Source organism: Apodemus sylvaticus, chromosome 1 (genome assembly GCF_947179515.1).
Source record: "Apodemus sylvaticus chromosome 1, mApoSyl1.1, whole genome shotgun sequence".
NCBI classification, from domain to species: domain Eukaryota; kingdom Metazoa; phylum Chordata; class Mammalia; order Rodentia; family Muridae; genus Apodemus; species Apodemus sylvaticus.
In genome coordinates this window covers 96,088,795-96,103,963 of record NC_067472.1, presented here as the reverse complement: position 1 = coordinate 96,103,963, position 15,169 = coordinate 96,088,795, and the positions used below count along the sequence as shown (strand labels likewise).

At 43.2% G+C, this 15,169-nt stretch overlaps 1 protein-coding gene across 1 annotated transcript in view; it reads right to left on the bottom strand.

Moving 5' to 3' along the window:
* Dennd5a (DENN domain containing 5A) overlaps window positions 1-14,079 on the bottom strand; it is a 64,589-nt gene extending 50,510 nt beyond the window's left edge. Inside the window, 1 exon segment of the mRNA XM_052201355.1 lies at window positions 13,689-14,079. Coding sequence (XP_052057315.1) covers window positions 13,689-13,794 — 106 coding nt within the window. The 5' untranslated portion in view covers window positions 13,795-14,079.
* Between the last annotated feature and the right edge of the window lie 1,090 nt (window positions 14,080-15,169).

Below are 15,169 nucleotides of genomic sequence, written 5' to 3'. Positions count from 1 at the left end.
CCAGCTGAAACAAAGCAACATAATCCAGCTGAAACAAAGGATGGGGTCTGTGGGCCCTCCCTATATAAATACAGTGTTGAATATTAAGCTTTGAGCCTTGATCAGAAACTTTTGTCTTGGCTTCATCCTGCTCTCACCCTCACCCTCACCCCATCCTTTTTCATTTCCAGCCTCCCTTTCATGTAACTAAGTTCATCCATGGCTGCTGGACAGCTACAGGGTACTGAAAACAGGAGATGGGATCGGGGAGGGAGAGTCAGCTTTACACCTGGGCTTCCATCTCCAGTAGCCATTCCTAGAGGATATTACAAAATAGTAGTAGATTTGAAAGATTGTTTCTTTACTATTCCTTTGCACCCCCAGGATTGTGAAAGATTTGCTTTCAGTGTTCCTTCTATTAATTTTAAAGAACCTATGAAAAGATATAAAATGGACACGGCCAACAGTCCTACCTTATGTCAAAATTTTGTGGCACTCGCCATTCAGTCTGTAAGACAGCAATGGCCAATGATATACACCATACATAACACAGATGATATCTTGATAGGAGGAAAAGATCCTCAGGGCTTGCTTTTATGTTATAGAGATTTACAACAGGGATTAGCTAATTAAGGACTACAAATAGCTCCAGAAAAAGTACAAACTCAGGATCCTTAACTATTTAGGCTTTAGACTTACAGATCAAGCCATTTATCCCCAGAAGATAATTATCCGTAGGGACAACTTAAAAACTTTAAATGATTCTCAAAAACTGTTAGGCTTTGCCCCTATTTAAAGGTTACTACAGGAGAATTAAAACCCTTATTTGATATCTTAAAGGGAGTGCTGATCCTACCTCCCCTTGATCTTTAACCTCTGAAGGATTGAGGACTTTACAACAAGTAGAGAGAGCTATTGAAAAGCAATTTGTTACCTATATAGATTATTCTCTGCCTTTACATTTGCTGATTTTAATAAGCCTCATACACCTACAGGACTATTGTAAAACACTCCTCTTAGGTGGATACATTCAAGGATATCTCCTAAATATAATATCCTGCCATAGTATGAGGCGGTAGCCCATATGATTATAATTGGAAGAATACTATACCTAGCTGCCCACCCCCCAAGAGAGAGCAGGGTTGTGTCACACACAGCTTTGGAAGCCAGAGCCCCATCACTAAGCTGGCATTTCAGTACAATTGTGTGTGACAAAGGATTTTAGAAACAAGAACACATTCCTAATTCTTCTGTGTGAACTCAGCTAGCTTAACTTTGCTGCACTGTCCTTTCCTTACCTCAGCATGAAGATGGATGGCATGTGAACTTGTCAGTAAAGAATCACTGTTCATTTTCTGTGATAATAAGGCTAGTAACCCCACTTTCTCACTTCCCTGGGATCTACAGTGTACTTGTGAGCAGGATGGTCAGCTGAGGCCAGTACAAAAATTGCCCTTATGGAAAAGAAAGTTGATGTCCCTGCACCACACACTCATAACCAAGCAACACAGCCAACCAAGCTAGATAAGTCAACCAACATAAAACACAAACATTCTTCTACACACTCACAAGTGCACCACTTTTTTTGGGGGGGGGGGGTTGGTTGTTTTTTTGGATTTGTTTTTTTTTTCCGAGACAGGGTTTGTCTGTATAGCCTTGGCTGTCCTGGAACTCACTCTGTAGACCAGGCTGGCCTAGAACTGAGAAATCCGCCTGCCTCTGCCTCCCAGAGTGCTGGGATTACAGGCGTGCACCACCACACCCGGCTTGCACCACTTTTCAAAAGACATAAATGCAAGGGAAAAACAGAGAAATGGGGGAGAGTGGACAACAGCAGACCAAGCATTGAACACTCTTTAGACTACAGGACCTTAGGGCTCAGCAAATCATTGTCAGTTTAGCAGATGATTATCTCTACATATGTTGTATTTCTGCTATGGTTTCACTGTATTCCCCTCCAAAATAAGATGTTGCCAATGTGACAGTATTAAGAACTGGGACTATTAACAGGTAATTAGGATTCCCAGTTCTTGGAAGAATAGGCAGGAGGATCAGAAATTCAAGATCAGCATAGTAAAAGGCCAGCCTGAACTATATGAGATTACCTTTTTTTTTTTAACTTGAAAAAGTTGATCTCTTTAATAGGATCAATGCCAAACTAAAAGAGGCCTTAGTTAGTTAGAACTCCTGTGTCCTTCTGCTACAAGAAGATACAAGAAAACTGTCCAAACCGCTTTTAGCTGGGTCTCCAGAGCAGTGAGAAATGCATGTGTGCACTTTTTGATATGTTCTTAAAGCAGCACCAATGAGCAAGGCAAATTCTCAGCAAGAAACCAGACAGGGGTGGGGAAGATGTGCATGGATAAGAGTAGATGCAACAAAGATATGGGAGTGGAAAGAGGTGACTGAGTCAATAGTACTGGCTAAAGAAATCATTAAAGATACAGCCAGGCCTTGTGGGATATGCCTATATCACAGCACACTGCAGTCCAACGCAAGAGAATAGAGGAGTTGAGAGTATAGTCTAGGCTATGTAGCAAGATAAATACATGTTTATCTCTTTAATGTAAAAATCATAAAATAATCAGACTCCAAAACAAAATGTTCCTATCATCAATACTCAGTGTCAAGTCTGACTCTAGACTTTCGGACTTTTAAGAATTCAGGAACTGTCAGGTGTGGTGTCGCACGCCTGTAGCACTCTGGGAAGCAGAGGCAGGCAGATTTCTGAGTTCGAGGCCAGCCTGGTCTACAGAGTGAGTTCCAAGACAGCCAGAGCTACACAGAGAAACCCTGTCTTGAAGAACCAAAAACAAAAACAAAAAGAATTCAGGAACTTTAACCACAGTCCTTGCTATTCTAACAGACCTCTCTCACATCCACTAGTTAGCACTTAGGAAAATTTAAAGTTTGGCTTGTTACATTCCAAAAGGTTAAATATTATGCCTTGCATCAGAAAAGCAGTTAAGATCTGAAAAAAAAAACTGTCTTCTTTCCATAATAATACAGCAAACCCTTATTAAGCACTTACTATATAACCCAATGTCTTCCAGCAAAGTGAAGAGCTCTGCTCAGCTGACTCTAGGTCAAGAGAAATTTCAAATATAGCTCTGTAATGTTTGAAGTTGTGTAATGAAAAGGATTTTGTAATCAGCAAATTTTAAACTTGTTAAAAAGTTTATTGTATTTGTTTATTGTGTTGAGGTGGGGCCACAGAACAAGTAACTTTTGAGAATCAGTTCTTTCCTCCACAGTGTGGATCCCTCGACACCAGGCTTGGCAGCAAGCACCTTTACTCGCTGAGCCATCTCACTGGCTAAAAAAAAAAAATTAAACCTTTTAATGATCAGGTCAAATAAAAGTAGAAAAAGTAAGGGAAAAGATACTTTCTTAAGATTAAATTTCTAGGGTTTTTTTCAATAATAGAACAATATATAACAAAATTAATCCCTGGCTACATAACTAGGCTAAGCCAATGTTATAAAGTCATCATTTACAAATTATAAAACAAGGAGCTGGAGGGATGGCTTGGTAATTAAGAGCACTCCAGAGGCCCTAGGTTCCATTCCCAGTATCTACATGAAGCTTACAGCCATCTATAACTCCAGCTCTAAGACACCTGACACCTTCTTTTGGCCTCCAAGAACACTTGGCACATGTATAGTACATAAATGCAGACAAAACATTCATACACATAAAATAATAATACATTTCAAGTTTTTTTTAATAATTACAAAGAAAAAGCATCAGAGATGATACTCTGATTTCAAGAAGAATGAATTTAAGACTTGACACAGTGGTTTAGAGCACTTGAAAAGGATTGGATTCGGTTGCTAGCATCCACGTCAGACACACACAACTACCTATCACTCCAGTTCCAGAGAATCAAATGCCCTCTTCGGCTTAGTGATCATGGCACACATATGGTACACATACAGGCAAGCAGACACACATACTGACAGATGAGCAGGCAGATACACATAAAAAAAACTGAACATTTTCTTTCTTTTTCTTTTTTCTTTCTTTGTGTGTGTGTGTGTATGTGTACTTTCTGTGAACAAAAGCTGTTTCACTGATTTCTCTTTTCAGTATATTTGTCACCATACAGGAAGACTATCGTTTTCTCTAATTTTGTGTGCATGTATGTTGTGGGAAATCTTTAAAAAAAATTGACCTGCTAACTCTCCAGTCCCACTGGGCCACAGTCCCGCTCTAGTACTGACACTGGTGGGCCACAACACCATGTCCCAGCAGGGTCCCGCTCCTCCGGGGTCCTGCAGGCCTACCAACTCTCCAGTCCCTGTCCATCTCTTTGACAGGGGTCCCAAGTACCTCTTGCTTCCAAAGCAACATCCCACGCACCCCCACGGTCAGCCATCTCATTTTTTTAATTAACCAATCGGATTTATATAGCAATAATATCACAATTTACAAGATGTCAATACAATAATTTTAAGGCCAGTTGATAATGATAAAAGCTTTATCCCAGTGTTCCTAACCTTGTGAAAACTTAGCTTCTTGTGACTGGTAATGCCACATGGGTTCTTCTTCCAACCCCTCTAACTCCCTCTCTCCCTCACTCCATAATTCTTAGCTCCGCCCCCTTTTCCCCCGTCCAATCACAGACCTCCTCTGCACTAATGTAAAGGAAAATCCAGCAACACCTGTATGTCTGTACAGTGCCTCAACAGCCAAAAGGCATCAGATCACCAGAGATTGGAGTGCTAGCTGGTTGTAAGCTGCCATGTGAGTGTGGTGGATAGAACATAAGTCCTCTGAAAGAGCAGTCAGCGCTCTTAACCATTGAGCCATTGTTCCGCCCCAATAGAACCAAGTCTCTAGCTATTCCTGAAACGTCAACCTAATGTATAATAAAAAACAAATGTAATTTGCTATTGATGAATTTAGCTACTTACTATCTTATGAATCCTAGCTATTAGAATATTATTATTCTAAGTCATTTTTTTCCTGTTTCCATTACTTAAAAAATCCTCAAAGTTTCTTGGTTATTTCCCCTATCATTTCAAGACCATACAAACCCCTGACCACCAACAAAGAAGATGAGAACGGCACACTACACCAAAAGACTTCTGAGGTTAGCAGATGCAAATCCTGTTCTTTCTTCTTCAAAGAAAACAGACCACATGCAAAAAGTCTGAAACGTCTACAAGCAGAGACACTCGGGGGGAGGAGGGAACACCGACCTTCTTAGAACCAAAGTCCTACTCTTTAATCTAAGATTTCCAGAACTGATAAGAGAAGGGAGAGAAAACCAGCAGCCTGCCTTCCCACTGTGTATAAGAAAACAAGCCATCTGTCTGATCTCCTGACACTGCACCTCTACTCAAGTACTAACTGGACACTGAACCACAAAAGCCCACATGGCATGGCATGCCAGACTCTAGTCAGATCACTAGTCAGATGCCCCTTAATTAAAAAATAAAGTCATCAATAATGGGACAGCAGACAGAGACCTGGATTCTAACATTTTGTTTTGTTTTGTTTGAGACAGAGTTTCTTTGTGTAGCCTTGGCTATCCTAGAACTCTCTATCTAGGCCAGGCTGGCCTTGAATTCACAGAGATTGGCCTGCCAAGTGCTGAGATCAAATCAAAGGCATGAACAACCACCGCCATCCAACTAGCAATTCTTTTATAACTTTTGGTAATAGTGAACAGAAGATTTTATTTAAAGTGAAACTGAATATACACGGTTTAAAAGCATACTGCAAAACTCTAAGGTCATTTAGAAATATTAATCATTGTCATCTAGCAAAAGTAGTGAATCATCTTTGACTTCTATCTCTCAATATTTTTTTTTTGCTTCTATGACCAATATACAAGAATGCATAATCATGTTTTACACACTGGGAAGGTTAGAATTCAAAGTATGCTAAATGACAGCACCCTCCACAGATCTTCTCACGGCTTAGGCCATTCAGCATTTCAGACTAAAGCAGTTTGTCCCATCTATACAGTAGACAACAGATGAACTAGCCATCATTTATTTGTTTAAGGCCTAGTCTCTTTATGTAGCCCTGGTAAGTCTAGAACTCACTATGTAGACTAAGCTATTTTGAACTCATAGATCTGTCTTCCTCTGCCTCAGGTGTACAACACCATGCCTGTCCTGACCTAGCAACATTTTGACCTGAATACAGTGATCATCTTCAATGACTGAATTTAGAATCATATATGACACAAAGATATGTATGTCTTCAAGGATGTTTCCAGAGAGGATTAACTAAGGTGGGAAGACCAATCCAAAATGCAGTTAGAACCATTCCTCAGCTCGAGTCCAAACCTCATTTTTATTTTTATGTATTTTTTTCCAGACATGTTTGCCATTTTAATATCTTTCCCAATCATTCCCATCAGTCCGTGGAGCTTCTATACATGATTGAATGTTTCTCTTGGATGGAGCATCCAGTGTGCATAGCACATACTATCTCTGGGTCAACACCTGTATCAACTACAGACCGACTCAGTAATAGGCAGATACAGAGCAGAAACATCAAACCTATTCCAGTAACAAAGTTCCAAAGATACAGTCTTGTCTCTGGCACAGGAAAGGAAGCTAGTTGGCTGAAGAAACAGGTAATGGGTGTCGGTAGGACCACAGCCTGCCTGAGGCAACACAGCTGCAGAGAATCCCAAGAGAGAAGGGCAGGAGCCTTCTACCTCTAGTCTCAACACTTGGATTCAAGGAGGAGGCCAGCCTGGGCTACCAAATAAGACCCCTCACATTTCCTCCCCCACACAAAAAGAAGGAGGCATAGCTCTGTTGAGTGGCCTGGCATGCACTAGATTTCAATTCCCAGCACCTAATGAGTGGGTGCGGTGGGCAAAGCTGTAACCTTAGCACTTGGAAATGGGGCAAGAGGATCAGAAATTCAAGGTCATCTTTAGTGATATAGCAAGTTCAGGGCCAGTCTGGGCTAGGAGACCCAGTCATTTAAAAAAAAACAGAAAGAAAAGACATTTCAACTATCTTCTTCTCAACACTCTTGGAGTCTAGGGCCTGGCTTAAAAACCACAAAATCTGTATTGTCCCGAAAGGGTTTTTTGTTTATTATTATTATTATTATTATTATTATAAATTAACAACTAGGCCAGCAAGATAGCTCAGTATGTAAAGACAACTGCTGCCAATTATGATGACCTGAATTTGATCCCTGGAACCTATATGGCAGGAGAACCAACTCCCAAAATCTGTCTTCTGATTTCCACATACATTCTGATACATGTAATCCATACAAACAAAAATAAATGTAATAAAAAATTTAAAATCAGGGCTAGAGAGATGGCTCGGTGGTTAAGAGCATTAACTGCTCTTAACTGTCCTGAGTTCAATTCCCAGTAACCACATGATAGTTCACAACCAACTGTAATGGGCTCCAATGCCTTTTTCTGGTGTGTCTGAATACAGTGTACTCATATAAATACAATAAATAAAACTTTAAAAAAAATTTTAAATCAACAATCACAAAACACCTAGAATATGGACATTCTACTACTGAGTAAGTCTACCTCACTCAATAACTTTAAAGAAGTAAACCTAAAACTTTAGTAATGACAACATTTCATCACTGAATTCCACAAGATGTCACCAGCTTCTGAACAGCCAGAAAGCCTTTCACACTGTTTCATACTTACAGGAATCTAAAACAGAGCACAGGGTCCCATCTCTGACCGGAAGTTCCTCAGAGATCACCACATCCTTCTGACCATAATCACAGAACAGCACAGTCAAAGAACTAAGCAAAGTCCAACTACACCTTCCACCAGACTTAGCCAAAAAGTACCTTTCTAAAAGAAAATGGGCCTGGAAAAGGATGTCAGGCAAAGAAACTATTTTCAACCTAGGAAGGAAGGAAGGAAAGAAGGAAGGAAGGAAGGAAGGAAGGAAGGAAGGGAGGGAGGGAGGGAGGGAGGGAGGGAGGGAGGGAGGGAGGAAGGAAGGCCTGAACAGAATATAGGAGAAGGTGGTTTAAGCACCAAACACTGACTCAGGATCTCCTCCTAAGAAGAGTCATTAAAGTAAAAGCCACTCACTTTCCACATGATCCTCACCACCTGAGGCAGTCAGGGGCTCTCGAGTGCTCTACCAAGTCAGTCCTGTCTCTCCAAACAAATTCAGTAGGTGTTTGGAATTGCCTTGGGCTTTTTCTTCATTATTTCCTGAGTGTTAGCCATTTACAGACTCTTTCCTTGTTCTACCTTACAAAAGAAACACACAACCTTACTTTGGAAGTATCCCCCTATTACAGACAGCAGCTTTGGCTTTAGACAGTCAGAAACTGGAGGTAAGCCATCAGGATACGAGTTTCCTGTAGCTAGTAAGCTAGGCTTCAGGGCAGAGACACAGATAATGATTATAAGAGAATTGACCTGAAACCCACCAGACTGGTAGAGGAAGACCAGAGTACATTTCATTCAATCAACTCCCAGTTTGAAGAAACTCTCTCACCAAACATGTTGTGGTGATCCTGTTTATGGGGATTTAACTCAGGATTTCATGTGTGCTAGACAAGCATTCTACCACTGATTCATATACCCGGCCAATTCATCACGTTTCTGGGAGATGGGGAAGGGTAGAGAGAGTGGGGATGGAGGGGGCTAGTCTCTCTATCTAGCTCAGGACAGCCAGAGCTACACAGAGAAACCCTGTCTGGAAAAAAAACAAAATAAATAAATAAACAAACAAACAAAGTTTCCATATAACCTAGCAATTTCATTCGTAGGTACACAAGCTAAGGGTAACAGAACCATATGCCCACCAAAAATCATGTTCACAGCAACATTATTCCCAATTAATTAAAAACTAGGAGCAACTTAAGTATTAGTCAACTAATATTATGTTTTATGTCACAGACTATTAATCAGACACAAACAAAAACAATAGAGTCAGGTATGGCAGTACCTCAATATGATATCTATCTCAAGCAGGCAGAGGCAGAAGGGTCAAAGTCTCAAGGCTAGCCTGGGCTACAATGAGCCTCTATCTCAATTAGGAAACAAAAACTTAAAACTCTGAGTTTGAATAAAAGGCCATGATGTCTTTTACTACCCCATCATACAAATATCTTACTTCTCCCATCCCCATTAGACTATTTTAAGGTGTAAAATCATCACTTAAGTAGCAGAAAAGACAAATGAACTATAGCACAGGAAATACTCTCTACCTTCTTCTGGACCTCAGTATCCCCATCTGTAAAATCAGAAATTTATATGATCTCTTTTTTTATACATTTTTAAATTTTATTTTACTTATTCACTTTACATTCTGCTCACTGCCCCCTCCCAGTTACCCCCCTCCCACAATTCTTCACCCCCTTCTCCCTCCCCTTCTTTTCTGAGTGGGTGGAGGCCTCCCTGGATATCCCCCACCCTGACACATCAAGTCTCTCTAAGGCTAGGTGCATCCTCTCCCACTGAGGCCAGACAGGGCAGAAGAACATATCTCATATATAGGCCACAGCTTTTGGGACAGCTCCTGCTCCATTTGTTGGGGACCCACATTAAGATCAAGCTGCACTTCTACTGTGGGGAGGCTTAGGATTAACCTGTGTATGTTCTCTGGTTGGTGGTTCAGACTCTGAGCGTCCCAAGGGTCCAGGTTAGTTGACTCTTTTGATCTTCCTGTAGAGTTCTTTTTTTTTTTAAAGTTTATTTATTTATTATATATAAGTACACTACAGCTGTCCTCAGACACACCAGAAGAAGGCATCAGGTCTCATTACAGATGGTTGTAAGCCACCATGTGGTTGCTGGGATTTGAACCTCTGAAAGAGCAGTCAATGCTCTTAACCACTGAGCCATCTCTCCAGTCCCCTATATGATCTTTCTCTTTATTTTTTTTTCCGTCTAATTGTGTTATCTTTCTTTAGTCCTCCCTCCCTCCCTGGAGACCATGTTCACTGATTGAGCAGGCTTGGTTATCATCCATTTAATTTGATGTTGGCTATAGGCTTGCTTTAAAATTGCCTTTATTATAGCATGTTCCTTGCATCCCTCTTCAAGATTTTTATCATGAAGGGGTGTTGGATTTTGCTACAGACTTTTCAACATCATTTTTTCTTTTGTTTGTTCAGATAGTGGATTACATTGATGGATTTTCATATTTTTTTATTCAATATATTCTTTATTTACATTTCAAGTGATTTTCCCTTTCCTGGATCCCCCCTCCCCAAAAGTCCCATAAGCCCTCTTCCCTCCCCCTGTTCCCCAACCCATCCCTTCCCACTTCCCTGTCCTGGTATTCCCCTAGACTGCTGCACTGAGCCTTTCCAGGACCAGGGATCACTCCTTCCTTCTTGGGCATCATTTGATATGTGCATTGTGTCTTGGGTATTCCAAGATTCTATGCTAATATCCATTTATCAGTGAGTGCATACCATGAGTGTTCTTTTGAAGACTGGGTTACCTCACCTAGGATGATGTTCTCCAGATCCATCCATTTGTCTAAGAATTTCATGAATTCGTTGTTTCTAATGGCTGAATAGTACTCCATTGTGTATATATACCACATTTTTTGTAGGGACATCTGAGTTCTTTCCAGCTTCTGGCTATTATAAATACGGCTGCTATGAACATAGTGGAGCATGTGTCCTTATTACATGATGGAGTGTCTAGTAGACCCTAAACTTCTAACTCTCCTGCATCTTGAACCTCCCTGGTGCTAGGATTCCAGATGTAGACTGAAACACCTTTGATTTTCTTTTTCTGGATATAGCTTGTTTTGTTTGTCTGAGTATTCAGGAACTACTAGAGAAACACAATTTAGTTGGAGAAAAGAACACAGGTTCCTCTCAGAAGAATCTGAGTGCAATTCCTAACTTCATAGTTTCACAGACTATGACATCACCAATTTGGGAGCAATCAGCAGACTAAGGAGAGAAAATGTACCCCAGAGTCTCTGCATGGACGCACAGAGTTATTTGTATTCTGTTGTGTTGTCCTCTGAATCTCCCCGCCCCCCCCCCCACCAACTCCCACCTCCAGTCATCCAGATTCCCCAATCAACCCATTCGGAAATGAAATGAAGGAGGAAAAAAAATCCTTCAATCACTGTCTATTCTAACAAAGGCAAGCCAGCTATTGGATATATGGCCTTGCATTACACTACTACAACCAAATTAAAAAAATACACAAAATGCCCTTCTTACATTATACAACTCATCCCTTCGTCATTCTCCCAAATAAGGTTATACGGGGATATAATTTTAGCTTGCTGAGAAGCCAGATAATTAACAGATATTCATTAAAAGAGAATAACATTTCTTTTTTGGTGAAAGATAGAATGCCTTTTAAGTTTCAGGGTCTACCTTGAGTCTTCTTTAGCTGCTGTGCTGGTAACCTAATTTGCCCCAGACACAAATACAGCCAATAGCATGACGTGTCTGTCCTTTCTAACCCAAATACTCCCTAGTTTCCTTTCTTTGTTTTTATTTTTAAAGCTGAAAATGACCTTGAACTCCAGATCCTCCAGCTCCTGAAACAGGGATCTCACAGACTTACACCTTACACGGCCTCTTAAGGCTATCTTTACTGTCTAAAACCAAACAGCTACACAATTTAACAGACATTCAATAATAGTACACCATAAAAATAAGTTTATTCTACCTTTGAGCTTCTCTCATCCAGAAAGACTGTTATTTTTAACCTGTCTCAACATGTTAGTTTGCTTTTCTTTCATCATTTTGGCCAGGGTCTCACTATGAAGCCCAGTCTGGCCTTAGACTTCTGGCAATCTGCTGGACGGTGGTGGTGCACGCCCGTAATCCCAGCACTCTGGGAGGCAGAGGCAGGTGGGTTTCTGAGTTCGAGGCCAGCCTGGTCTACAAAATGAGTTCCAGGACAGCCAAGGCTATACAGAGAAACCCTGTCTTGACAAAAAACAACCCCCCCCAGAAAAAACTTATGGCAATCCTCCTGCCCCTGCCTCCCAAATGCTGGGATTACAGATGTGTACCAGTCATGTTAGAGTTTTCTAAAAACCTCCAGAGAGGCTACTGTAGTACAGCATGTAACCAAAGAAGCACTAGACCAAGAGTCAAGAAATATAAGCCCAGAAAGACATTCTGGGCCTTATTTCCCTCTCAGATCCCATCCAGCACCAATACCAAGAACCAAATTCCAAAAAACTCTGAAGGTAATCCATGTGAAACAGATGACAACATCCATCTGTATACTACAAGGTGAGCTTGGGGTGCTAAAGCTAGAACAAAAGGCTTAGTCAGGATTAGTCCATTTTACTTCAGGATGGTTTATAGGCATCAGTTTCTCTTATGTTTAAAAGGCAATCTAGTTTTGTCCTCTGAAGTGTGCACTCTTTTTCCCCCCATAAGAAATGTTGGACTTCGCCAGGTGGTGGTGTTATACTCCTTTAATCCCAGCACCCAAGATGTAGAGGCAGGCAAATCTGAGTTTACGGCTAGCCTGGTCTACAGAGTGCAATTTTTTGTTTGTTTTTTGTTTTTGTTTTTGTTTTTCCGAGACATGGTTTCTCTGTATAAGCCCTGGCTATCCTGGAACTCATTCTGTATACCAGGCTGGCCTCGAACTCTGAAATCCGCCTGCCTCTGCCTCCCAGAGTGCTGGGATTACAGGCGTGAGCCACCACCGCCCGGCTCAGAGTGTGTTTTAATACAGTTAGGGCTACACCAAGACACCTGTGAGGGCGGGAGGGGAGCAGGAGGAAAAGGAGGAGGAGAAGGAAGAAGAGACAGAGGAGAAACAAATAAACAAACTGGAGGTTTTTCTGGCAACAAAAAAAATTTGCAAAACTGGATGATGACTTTCAATAGAGAAACTGTACAGTGTCCAGTGACCACATCGTGACAGAAAAGGGGAGAGGAGTTTCCCTCATCAAATCAGCATGACATAACTTTAAAGTCTAACACTTAAAAGCCTCCAACCACTGAAACCTGCTTACTAGCCACCCAAAAACTTTTCAAAACTGTTGCAACTCCAATGAGGGCGCACAGGAAATCACCGGGGACTTTATAATTCTTACACCTTCAGGCAATGGGTGCCAAATCTCATCAGGGCCTCACTGTCACACACACCCCCAGCCCCATCACTTCCTCTTCGAAAGATAACTTGAGAGGCATCAAAACACTGCACAGCCTGTCCAACTGGGACGCTGCCTTCATTCACAAATGACCCTCTCCTGGTAAAGGACACTAACTTTCAAAAAAAAAAAAAAAAAAAAAAAAAAGCATGGCAAGTCCTTTTCTAGCTCGAAAAGAGAAACCATTCTTGGTGTAACCCAGTTCAATTTGTCATTTCATGTCCGATCCAGAGATGTGGAGGAAAAGCCCGGGGCCTTGCCTGCGCAGGAGTGAGTTATAACGGTTTTGAGGAACTGGTCGCACCGGCTTCTTGGGAAGATGCCAAATAAACTCATCAAGTTTTGTTTTGCTCTTTTGAAAAGTCTGGGTGGGACTAACTCTCACTAGGAAGTGGGCTAACTTCTTCCCTCCCAAAAGGGTGCTAGAAGGCAAGCTCCCCTTCATTGTGGACTAAGACACTCGACCTCCTGAGCGCACCCAGCGTCCGCGTCGCCCCGGGTGGCCGACGCGGCGACCACCGCGCGGGGGACAGCAGGCCCACCGGTCCCGCGTCCCATCTCCTCGTCCGACCCTCACCGGGCTCCCGGGACAAAGCAGGGCCCGCGGGCCCTGGTCCGAGCTCGGCGCGCACTCACCCGACAGCTCGTCCGGCTCCAGCCCGGTCTCGGTGTCCAGCCCGCAGATGACAAAATAGTCGGCGAAGCGACTGGGCGCCGAGCCCCCTCCGCCGCCGCCGCTCATGGCTCCAGGCCGAGCGGGGCGAGCAGCGCGGAGCCGAGCCCCCGCCCCCGGCCGCCCGCCCGCCCTCAGCCGCCGCTCCCTCCGCCGCCGCTACCGAGGCTCCGGCCGCCGTCCCCGGGCCTCGCCGGGTCCTAGCGGCCGCCGCTGCCGTGCCGGGGCAGCGGGGCGCCGGGCCACCCCGCGCCGCATCCTGGACGCTGTCCTCTGCACCGCGGCCCGAACAAGCCTGAGGAAGGGCGTAGAGCGGCCGCGAGCCCCACCGCGGCCCCCCCACCCGCCGCCACCGCGTGCGCACGCGCGGTCTGGGAGGGGCGGGCGCCGGGCGCAAAGGATGACGTGATGCTCTTTGGGCCCCGGGGGCCTGGGCTTCCAGAGCAGTCACCACAGAGTGGCCAGCGGTCAGCTGCCGGGATCCCGCGACTGCTGCCGTCTCCACGCGACTGCGACGCTCCTTAGAGAAATCCGGTGCGGTGTATGGAAAGAGTCGGCCATGGTGGTAGAGCCGAGACCTGGCTCGCGCTGGCAATATCACCCGCATAGAGCTACACGACTTAACTATGAAGCTCACAGGATCCTGCTCCTATACTGTCATCACAGAGCAGCTTCTCCCTCTCACCTCTTCTCAGTGTCAGAGATCTAAGGAAACTCTGTTCTTTGTAGAGAGTTTATCTTATATTTATCTTTAATTTGCAGCTAGGGAAACTGAGACTCAAAGAAATGCAAGAGACAAAACCTACACTTGGATCCTGTGCTAGCTTACTGCCCCGCCCCCCACAAGCTGGGCTTCTTCCATGCACCAAACTCTCCACCTTTCACGAAGTCCCAGAGGCCCCCTCCCTCGCCTTTTAGTTCTTTTCACGCTCACAGAATTCTCTGTCCATCCATCTATCCATCCATCCATCCATCCATCCTTCATTCATTCCTTTCTTCCTTCTAGTAAGACTTTGCTTGTAGAAGAAAAAAGGTGATTGAACAGAGGGAAACCTCCTGGTCCTTGTCTCTTGTCTGAAAAACAGACCCTCTGATTTCATTTTCTACAGAAACTAGGCAGGTGTGTCTGTTTTTGGTGGTTGGTTGGTTGGTGGATTTGGTTTGGTTTGGGTTTTTTTTTTTTTTTTTTTTTTTTTTTTTTTTTTTTTTTTTTTTTGGATAGGGTCTTCCTTGTAGCCCTGCCTGGCCCAGAGCTTGCTATATACTTGTATTAACTTGTAGCAACGCTCTTACTGGGCCTAAAGGCCTGCATCATCACACCAGGCTCAGGTGGGTCTTTACTGTAACATCAGAGGCCACAAAAGAGAAACTGTAGAGGCTGCTAGTGTGGGCTCTAGAAAGAGTCCCCTGGGTTGAATTCTAACTTTTATAATGTGCAGTTGTG